This window comes from Branchiostoma floridae, chromosome 2, assembly GCF_000003815.2.
Source record: "Branchiostoma floridae strain S238N-H82 chromosome 2, Bfl_VNyyK, whole genome shotgun sequence".
In the NCBI taxonomy this organism is placed as follows: Eukaryota; Metazoa; Chordata; class Leptocardii; order Amphioxiformes; family Branchiostomatidae; genus Branchiostoma; species Branchiostoma floridae.
Window position 1 is genome coordinate 23,455,454 of NC_049980.1, and position 10,989 is coordinate 23,466,442.

General features: G+C 38.6%; 1 protein-coding gene across 2 annotated transcripts in view; it reads left to right on the forward strand.

Annotated features, from left to right (window-relative positions):
* Positions 1–10,260, forward strand: part of LOC118404655 (MAU2 chromatid cohesion factor homolog) — a 16,614-nt gene extending 6,354 nt beyond the window's left edge. The window contains exons 7-20 of one of the 2 annotated variants that reach the window (XM_035803897.1): positions 450–477; positions 952–1,107; positions 1,529–1,678; positions 2,024–2,114; positions 2,406–2,509; positions 2,968–3,111; positions 3,492–3,563; positions 3,797–3,877; positions 4,049–4,095; positions 4,463–4,540; positions 5,000–5,111; positions 5,601–5,691; positions 6,054–6,181; positions 6,670–10,260. In XM_035803897.1, the coding sequence (XP_035659790.1) occupies positions 450–477; positions 952–1,107; positions 1,529–1,678; positions 2,024–2,114; positions 2,406–2,509; positions 2,968–3,111; positions 3,492–3,563; positions 3,797–3,877; positions 4,049–4,095; positions 4,463–4,540; positions 5,000–5,111; positions 5,601–5,691; positions 6,054–6,181; positions 6,670–6,741 (1,354 nt within the window). In that variant the 3' untranslated portion in view covers positions 6,742–10,260. The remainder of the gene's footprint in view (positions 1–449; positions 478–951; positions 1,108–1,528; positions 1,679–2,023; positions 2,115–2,405; positions 2,510–2,967; positions 3,112–3,491; positions 3,564–3,796; positions 3,878–4,048; positions 4,096–4,462; positions 4,541–4,999; positions 5,112–5,600; positions 5,692–6,053; positions 6,182–6,669) is intronic. The other variant, XM_035803904.1, reaches the window with a different exon arrangement.
* The last annotated feature ends 729 nt before the right edge of the window (positions 10,261–10,989 follow it).

Genomic DNA, 10,989 nt, shown 5'->3' on the forward strand with positions numbered 1-10,989 from the left:
AGTCAGGTGTGAAATGGAGCCAGATGAGTGTCGCGCAGTGATCCGGTTTTTGTATTTGAAAGGACGCATACCAAATGAGACTTTTGATGAAATAAAAGAAACTTATGGTGATGATTCCCCATCATATGACGCTGGCATTGTGAATTCAAACATGGCCGGAAGTCTGTGGAAACAGCTCCCAGACCTGGTCGTCCCTCTTCTGCCATTGATGAGGCATCTGTTGCAGGACCAACCTGGGGCGTCCTACAAAAACGGTGTACAGAGCTGCATCAAACGATGGTAGAAATGCATAACTCTGGGTGATTCCTATGAAGAGAAAGACTAATAACTGCACCAAGTTTCATTAATCTCCTTCTTTGGGAAATGGGTCAGGTGGATTACTTCTTGAACGCCCCTCGTATGTATAGCATCCTTATCCTCTAATGTGCAATGATTTATCTTTTCTATAGGGTAATGTTTATGCTGAGCAAGGCAATGGTGAGTGTTTTTTAGTGTTAGTGTACATGTATGTATATTACCTGTGTCTTCAAAGGCTATGAAAACTATAGTTTAAAAGTAGTCATATGAAAAAACTACTTAACGTTGATATCATGTGGGCCATCCAAACTAATCCCTATGAGGCATCCAAATTCCTTTGATACAAAAATGTACTATACATGTCAATTCATTTGTTGATGTTCTCATTGGTCAATGATCTGTGAACTCTCCTTCTGATTGGATCGGGTGATAGATGAATTGAACACCAATGATTTTCTATGTGTTATGGCATCATGAAATAGGGCCTTCTGATTGGTCAACATTGCCTGGCTATATGATAATGAAGAATAATGTCTTTACCCTGTATCTACTCTTTTAGCTCAAAGACAAAAATCTAGTTTGAAATTGGCCAGCTACTGGAGCTGCTCAGGGATTTATGAGAAACATATCTTTTTTTTTATCTCGTGTTTTCAGCTTCTGCTGATGGACAAGAAGTTCCATGAGGTCCACCCCCTGTTGGCTCTGTGTAACAGCATGTTGGAGTCCTGGACTGGACACCCCACTCATAGAGAAACACTCAGAGTGTATCTACTGGTGCTGCAAGTCACCAACTTCCTCATGGTTGGACAGGTAAATACAGCACACTTCTCTAGCTAGTTTTATTTTACAAAAAGAATGCCACAGGAATTAACACCCTTTTGGAATGATATATGATGTGAAACAATGAAACAAAAGGCAAATGACAACCTGATTTCTTTGTTTTGCATGTTGACTTTGTAACAAGAAACAAAGCTTGTTATCCACAGAAATGAAGAAAAAAAGAGTTGGCTTGGCCTAGCCTGATAACAATGCCTGACAATCCAATTTGTTTTGAAAGCTCATGTTCATTACTCGGGTAAAAAATCATGATGTGTGGCTAAGTCACACACTATGGGCTGGTGTCAAAGAACAAGAGTAGATTTCCTTTGCAAATCCCCTAGCTAAGTTAGAAGCCTGATTGAAAGTGTGTACACGATGTTAATCAAGTATTACCTTTTATAATTTTTTTCAGGTAAAAAGTGTCAAACCGTACTTGAAACAGTTGCAGCAGAGTATACAGACCATCACAGCTCTCCACACAGATGACGAGCCCCCTCCTTCCCACCCTGCAGACCTGTTCCAGTGGCTCCCCAAGGAGCACATGTGTGTCCTGGTCTACCTGGTGAGTTGTTCCAGGATCAGGAAACTTTACTTATCTGTCAGTTATGTGTAGAGCTGCCTCCAGCTTTAATATTTGGTCCCACTTATTGTTTGGGTGGCCATTTTGTTTATTTTTGGTGTTAAATCTGTCGTTTTGAGTTTAAGAAAATGCATTTTTTATTAATTTCATGTTATGAAGTTCAGGTTGTGGGTATGGATGGGTTAAAATATTTATCTGTACCAATGTATGTCCCAGTATGGAGGGACGTATCCTGGACACATCACTGGTTATGTGACAGTGTATATATGTACATAAAAAGGCTCTCTGTTTTAACACACATGTACAACACTGCTTCCATGTCTCCAGGTTACTGTGATGCACTCCATGCAAGCAGGCTACATGGACAAGGCACAGAAGTACACAGACAAGGCCCTCATGCAGATAGAGAAACTTAAAAGTAAGTGCTCTTGTATACTTCCACACTATCAACTTAAACATGAGAAAAATGTATTTCCTCATATTCATTAGGTTCACTATTACAATTACATGTATTGGCATAATCTCTAAGAGGGTGCTTGCTGGTAGAGCCATACAATTTAATCTCTTGAGCTGTGTATTCTCTTGAATCTGTAAGAAATGGCGTTCAGTGTCCCACATGGATGTAGATGCTTTCCTAATTTGACACAAGGTAGTCATTGCCTTCTTTAAAAAATCTTAGTAGTAAATGCTGTTTGTTTCTTATACGCAGTCCTGGACTCCAGCCCAATCCTGTCCACCTTCCAGCTGATGTTGTTAGAACACATCATCATGTGCAGACTAGTCATGGGGCAGCAGTCCATAGCAGTGCAGGAGGTGGGTAGACTGGACACTCATACATTCCTCTGGCTATAGTTATGTACTCTCTTACTTTTACAGTAACATAATCAAAAGGGTATACTGATGGAAATACTGGAGTAACTATTTTATATTGTAATGTTAAACCTTCTTGGTACGATTAATGTGACAGATCTCATGTTATGCTCTTTCCTTTTTATTAATCATTGAACAAACATCAAAAGACAAGGAAACATAGCAAAATATGCATTACTTTCTTCTCTCACTGAGAGTACATTATTAGGCAATATTTTTCACATTGCAGAAATGGATAATGATTCTAGATTTCTTATTGAAAGAGTTCGATTGTGAAATTTGGTTAGCAGGCCAGAAAGGGGTCTGTTCCTAAGTCTTAGGACTTGGGCAGTTGCATTTCATGAAAAGTTGAGCCATCTTTGCTTGTGCCCAATACAACTCTGTGTTCCCTCCTTCTACAGATATCACAGGCCTGCCATGTGTGCCACGAGCAGCCTAAGCTGTTTGTGACCCATGGAGCCCAGCTGCACACGTTACTGGGGCTGTACGCCATGTCCATGGGCTGTCTGGACAGTGCAGAGGGACAACTGAATGCAGCGCTTAGGGTAAGACATAGGTGTAACAGATCTGAGTGCTTAGTAGTATGTTGTGAGTTCGAATGTTGTGAGTTCGAATCTTCGCTGTGTCACTTGCCCGACATGCACACTAATGGAAAGTGTTGCAGGCCCCAGGACAGTTCATTACACCATTGTCCATTGTAAGTGTGTTTGTCAAAAAGAGCTAGGGGAGTTTCCCGGGTACAATGAGCCTGTAAATACTGTACATAGTGCCTGTCCTCTCTGTCACGACTTGTAGAAAATAAGCTCTAAAGCGAGCTCAACTGGTTGGAGATCGCTTATCACTTTGTCACAACTGTACCTTTCTTACTGTAAGATTGTACAAGTTTTGTTTGAAGAACTTCTGACAAACCTTTGTTTCCCAACAGATCATGTCGAACACCATGGCCGCCTCACGTCTCGCAAGCTCCACTCACCCAAGACCACAGACAGAATCCAGGGTCAGTATTTCTTCCCTACATCTAAGTAGATATTTGACTTTGTATACTCTTTTTAGACAGATATTTGATGTGAAGTTTATTTCCTTTGATCCGTAGTCAAAAGCACATTTGAACTTTCATATGAAGACAAATGAGTGTATCCTGTACATACAATCAGTCATGTAAAAGACTTTTGTGCAGGTTTAACATCAGGTAGACTCAACTTTATGTTCCCCTTGTACATTTTCCAACAGTTATCCCAACAGCCAGAACTGTGGATGTTCACATCATTGAACCTGGCCATTGTCTACCTCAGGAGTGGGAAGAACCAGCAGGTCAGGAGTCATTCGCACACTTTTTGGAAATGTTTTAAATTTAGATAAAGTATAAATGAAATAACAGTACTGAAAAAAAGACTGGAGTATCTCACTTTATATGCTGCTTGGAGACCAAGTATGTTTTATCTTGAAAGATGACATTGACTTATATATTGACTTTTTTTTCAGCTATTAAGTTTACTAGAAAGAATAAATCCAGACACCTATCCCAGTAGGTAAGTACAATTGAAGTGTTTTTTATCGCCTTTTATAGGTGATTTAGAAACAAAAGGATTCACAATCAAAGTTGCAGTGACCACCTCCACATAAGAACCAACAGGCCAATGTTTGTACTCTTCGGTGGTACTTTAGATAATCTTCCCATTGACACTAGCATTAATAATCCTGTCTACCACCTGCCCACATTGACTAGATTTTATCACACACCCCACACACACAACTTAAGTTCTTGGGCACTGTTGACTGTACTTAACTATTCGTTAGACGTAAGAGAATGATGAAAATAGTGCCATCTAATTTTTTGGCTATTGTTTGACTTACCTTGTTTGCTTATCATGTATGTCATGCTCTATTTCCCCCCAGTTCTCATGCAATGACAGCAGCTGGCTACTACATCAGGGGCTTGCAATCATTCTTCCAGGAAAGATATCACGAAGCAAAGTATGTAAACCATTTTGATTTCTCATGTCTTTATATCCTTGGCAACATTGTCTTTCAATGTATCTTGTCATGGTGTATTTTTTGTTATGGGGACTGCCTTGGTAATACCCCTGTCAGACTGTCACATTATCCACGATCTTCGGGTGTATCGATGGAAGATAAGCCATATTTAAGATCGACAGAGGGTTGCGCGAATTTTTCACCTGAAAACTGTCCATGTCACATATAAGCCATACTTTTTACCTTGTACAATTGTTGTGCAATAAAGTTATTATTATAAGCAAGGCTCGAGCAATTGCCGCAGAATCGTTGTCCGATCGATTTTCGCCAAATGTGACGGGTATTAATACTATGAAGGAAGATTTTTTCTGTAGTTCACCATATCTCTAGTTCGCTGGATTAATTTGGATGAACAATAATGATGAGGATAATGTATACATTACATTCTGTGTCTTACAGGAGATACCTTAGAGAAACCCTGAAGATGTCCAACGCAGAAGACTTGAATAGATTGACGTCTTGTTCACTGGTCCTGCTAGGTCATATCTTCTTGTCATTAGGGAACAGCAGAGTAAGTAAACTTACGTAACTTCTCTGAAAAGTAACTACTTTTGAGAGTTGCTTGCTCCACTGTGAAATCCTTTTGGTGCAATCATTGTGACATATCTCTTTTCATGCTCTTTCATCTTTACTCATCATTGGCCAAATTTGCATGAATAAAGTATTTCTGTTCAATGTCCTTGCTTGAATTTGTAGAAATGAGTTTCACCACAGGCATTGTATCTACAAACTTGTGTATCAGTTACAAAATAGCTCAAAATAGAAGAAATGTTGTACACAAAAACGATATACATGTATAAAGTTTTGCATCCTTTTGAGAACTGTAGCAACACCATGCTCTATTTGAGGCCATTTTCCAATTTGTCTGTGCTATAACCTTAAATAAAGTACATATCCCAACATTGGCAACAAATTGCAGCACTGCTTTCAAATGTTAAAAGTGGGTTCTTTATTCAAGAAAATATGGTAGATCCCTAAGATATTCAATGTTCTTCCACAGGAAAGTATGAACATGGTCCTCCCAGCTATGCAGCTTGCCAGCAAAATTCCAGATGTGGACATTCAGATGTGGTCAGCACACTTACTCAAAGGTAACTCTTAATATTGTTTCATATAGCAACTAGTGAAGGATTTGTATGTTGTTGGAATGATAATGTCATCATGACAGTGGTCTGTACATCTGTGCACCTACATTGTAGATAGACTTAGAGTTGACCATGTACAGAATGCAATCCCAAAATTTCAAGGCAAGTCATTGATCAGAATATCAGATATGAAGCATGAGTGGCATTTCCAGGCTACAGCTTATTCATTGATATCTTGAGTTTAGTCACTAAATTATTGAATGTTACTCGAGGTTGACTTAGTCTTACAGTATCACTTGTCTGACTATTTTATCGAGCCAGGTTTGGAGGAAGCTTAATGCATTCCTTACTTCTTGTGTTGCCCTCAGATCTGTATCACATGATGGGTGATCCCATTCGAGCAGGGGAGGGGGGACAGATGCACTACAACTTCTCTCAGCAGCAGATGAACGAGCGCTTTAGGTCTTCCCAGCAGATAGAGCACAACTTGATACAGGTAGGTTCTCTTGAACCACATAGGTCATGACAAATGAAATACTTGGGTGTTGGGGTGGGGCAAGAATGCTCTTTAATAGCAAAAAGCAGTAGTAGTATTAGTAGTAGTATTTAGTATTTGATTATGCTACTGGATGGGGAGCAGTCAGCTATGTCTCGCAGTCTGCTGTGTCCATTGCTGGGAGTTAAGCAAGCATGCTCTTTAAAAGCAAAAAGCAGCAGTGATGATAGTAGTAGTAGTATTAATTCATATATGATTACGCTGCTGCGGACACTGACACGGATGGAGCGCAGTCAGCTAGTCTTCACAGTGTGTTTAAGTGGGTCCACACTGGTGAGGATGCTTATGATTAACAAGACAAAAAAGAAAATAGAGCATCTTCCCAACTTTAAAGCGACTGGATTTGTATGATTGCCCTTCATTGCTCAGTACCATTCCTGGGAACAGACTGTTAATGATAGGTCTGTTGACATTTTTTGTTTCTCCAGTGGTTAGATGGACCATGCCCCATGCACCTGGCAGTCACCGACGGGCCCAGCCACAGTGGAACCATCTTGTAGCACAGGCTGGTCACCACTGTTTGTTTGTAGCATAGGATGTAAAGCACACAACATAAGGTGCCTGAGAGGCTCTGCCCTACAGCAAGGAGTAACAACTGCAAGGATCTGCCTATATTGTAGCTTCTGCAACTGTTCCAATGCCAGACAAGTCAAGAGTTTGGGAGGGGGCGGGGATTTAAAGGTCACAGTCACCTCAAATTAATTCCTCTTGATACTGCAGACTGCATGTATCCTGGCATAACATACCTTTCAAAGAAAATGTATCTTATTGTGATCATTTGTCATCGCTTATGCCAAAAATAAAGGAAACCAAAAACATACCTTTTCGTTATTGAAAGGAAATCAGAAGTAAGTTTTGGAACATGTAACTGCAATGTCTACATACAAAGCATATCCTTGCAGTGTCAATCCTTACCAGTGCACATGTCATTGAAGAACAAGGGAATGGGATAGAACACTGGCCTCTTCTGTAAATGCCCTAACTCAAAAATTCTAGAATTAAGCAACACAAACTACATTTGGTCCTAATGCATGATTTTGTTACCATTCCCACCTTAGAACTTTTTTTTACAATCACAACCTAATGAAATATGAGACCTTCCTGAACATTCGCTATAGTTTTCAATTATATGTGCATTGGAAACTTTGCCAAGGAAGTCAGCTTAAATATTGTACATATTTGAATATAACCTATTTTGAGTAAATACGGTGTGAAAGTGGAACATACAAGCTCTGACAACAGGAAAACTTTGTACAAATTGATGTGTCAGACTTCCTTGATGGTGTTTCTATGTTGGGAGAAATGTTTTACCTATAAAAAAAACTGTACACAAAATACCTTGCTCTCAATACTTGTGGCCCAAATTCTCTTCTACAATGGAAAACTACATGTACTGAAGATTGCTTCCAGATAAGAGACTAGTGTGCAGAGACTAGTATGATTTCTGGAGTTTGAGCCACCAGATTTGATACAAGGGACTGTCCATGTGGGTGTTGCATTTGATCTAAAATGTTGTCCAGGAAATGTACATGTCGGGTTGGTTTACACAATGTATATTAGAAGGGTCCACAAAATATTTTACATGGAAAAAATTTGGTCCATATTTTTTACGGTCATTCCATAACTTCTCTCTAGTTTCATCAAATTACTGTTCTGATGATGGTCATGTCCTGATTGAAGTATTTTTCTGTACTGATGAAGTGAAGTATTTGATGTGAAGAGCAAGTTTGCCATGCAGAAAGCATTTTCTCTAAAGCACCTTTTGTAAAGATATGTGTAAATATAACAATACAGCAGTACTTGTATTATAAAAAAAATCACTGTTAGTGTCAGTCAGTGCATGTAGTTGTTGCTTGTCTGAGGGAATGGTGTCAATTCAGCATAGGAAGATGTCAGCTTGTGCTATTGTCAGTGCTATCAATTGCCAATTTTTGGTGTACATATAGCATCTACTAATACCAAGGTGGCCCTAACATTGTGTTGGTACACATCTGCATGTGTGGTTCCAGTCCATGGTAAAATGTTCTATCAAAAAAGAAAATTCAGAGAGCCCTCCGCTTAAGACCATCATCCTATTCTGCATTAGTATCTTCTCTGTTGTTGATGCACAGTCCGGTAGCCAAGTTGAGCAAACCGCCCCCAGACACTGGTGTAGGAAAAGTTTGTACATACATGTAGCAGCTGTAGTAATGCTGATGAGGCCATGGGCATCGGGTTAGAAGTGCGAAGGGATGTTGCAGTTAAGTGCATGTATTAACATGACCAGATGGCACAGAAATCTAGGTTATGGCATAATAATGAATTACAATATTCAAAGACAAAACAATATGACCACCTATAAAATGTTGATGTGGAAATGCCTCACCCTTTGAAGCTTTGTTGAGATATTTACCTGTAATTTAAAGATGTCAGTTATGTATGTTAGGTTTATCAAGGTGTTCTATTTTTACATTTTTATAAAGACTGCTGACAGATTTTATCATTATTTGTGTTTCCAGTTAATTGTTAAGGACACTGTCTCTCCAGATGGGAGCATAGCCAATATACTTGAAGATGTTGTGTGTTTCAGGTTCAGTGTTTGTTAGAGTAGTGTTATATACATGACATGTTCCAAAGTGTCTGGATATGGTAGTGCTGTACACACCTGTCTGGAGATCTCTTTGTAAAGGTGACACAGTCCATCTTTACTTGCTACTGTCATGCTAGTACAATGTTACATTTTTTATTTGCTTTTGTGCTATACCTACATCTGTAATATGTTGTAATGCTTGGAAGAGATCCTGCAGTCAATGCAAGTTAACTAATTCCTTGGAACAGTGAAACTTCTGTACAGTAGGAAATGTGTTGTGTGGCTGTAACTTTGACAGTTATACAACACAGAAAGCATCTGTCAAAAGTTAAACATGCTGTAACAATAGACAACAGCAAAAAATTCATAGCACTCAACTGTTATTTCTGATTTACTTTGGAACATTCCACTTGAAATCATCCATTACATTGTTGACTTTTGCTTTTGATTACTCATTGTATCTGTCCTTTTGTAAGCAAGAAGTGTATTCAGGACTTTCATCTAATGGAAGTTCTAATGGCCTAAATATCTACCCACCACAGTAATTCAGATGAAAATTTGATAGCTTTTCTGCTGATAAATTTGAAGCCTGCAAATTCTTCATGGTGGGGGAACCAAACATTTTTTTCTTGACAGCTGCCTTTTACCAAGTATTTTCTTCTTTACTGTTATTGCCTTCCATACAAATAAGTTTTTCTGTAGACTAGTGTAGACTTAGTAAAGCACCTTCTCTGTTCCATCTTGCTATACTATAGCATACAAATTATAGTTAACCATCTCAAATATCAGTGTATATAGAATGCTTGTTCAAAATAAAGTCCCAAAACTAAACCTTTTTATAAGTTATAGTCTGTTTATTTTATTTTGTTAACTCCACAAAATCTGTGTTCTTTAACTTATATGTTCTTCCTAATTTCACTAATAAAACCAGTTGTGTTGCTGACTTGCAATGTATTAGTGTAGTGTTGTTATCTTGTTGCAACTAACCTCTAAAATATGACAGGGGTGGAAGTTTATGTCATTTGGCAATGTATGTTATGACTCATGGGAAGTTCTGCTGTAGCACTCTCAGCAAGCTGCCATGAGAATCCATCTATTGTATCACTATCAATATAATGTCTCTGATCCTGAATGTTTTAAGAGTTGCAGTCTCCATGCAGTTCTTTTCAGGATGTGATTTGTACAGGTATAAACTCTTGTATTTATAATTGTAATGTTCCACTTTTGTATGTTCCATACTTCAGAAGAATGACAAACTGTAGCAGAGCAAAAAGCATTTATCTAGGTCTTAGCCTTTTGCACATATAGTATGTTTTGAGATCTTGTGGCAGACCAAATACTGTTTTCAGACCAAGGAATTCGAAAGGTATCTGACATTTTGTTATTTATTTTTATTAAGTATTATTACTCAGATTGTTGTTGAATGGATGGGTATTGTAAAAAAAATAAAGTATTGTTCAATATCATTGGTGTATGAGTGATCATTAGCACATTTAAAACTGTACCTATGTGTTTTGGGATGTCATACGAATAGAATAGAATAAGCAAGCAAAATTCACTTTTTGTAATAAAAAAAAGGATGTCTACTGTACATGCGGGAGGAATGTATGTTCCATTTTCTTATTGCTGTGGGCTTGACTTTTTTTTCGCAAAAGGGCAAGAAACAACAGACTTAATTTGTTTTGGCTCCAGACTTGATTTAGCCTCACAATGGTACATGAGAGTAATTGGTGACAGGTGAAATCTCAGCCATGCTACCATGGTAACAAGTCACGTGACTGTTTACGTAATTGTCCAATGACATATCTGTTGAAGCTGCCATGTCACCCACATCAAGTGCCAGTGGGTGTGGCTTGATTTGTCATGTGATGTGACCTAATTTGGCATTCAGCAGGAGTAGCCAGCTTTGTTAGTGCTCTCGTGATTGATTGATATGCTGGAATAGAGCATCAGACATTCTTGCATATGGCAAATTCAAAATGATGAGGCTCATGGACAAAATACCCCTATTACCTTTTCTTTAGAAGAATTCATCCAAAGGACTTCTTGCTATCAGACATTGCCATGTAAAGATGCCCATTTTCTTGGTCAGAAAACATGTTTCTTTGCTCCTGTGTCAGGATCTGTGCTTGGAAAGTGCAGATGCAATCAGGACTGCAGGTATAATTTCTCCTTAGTA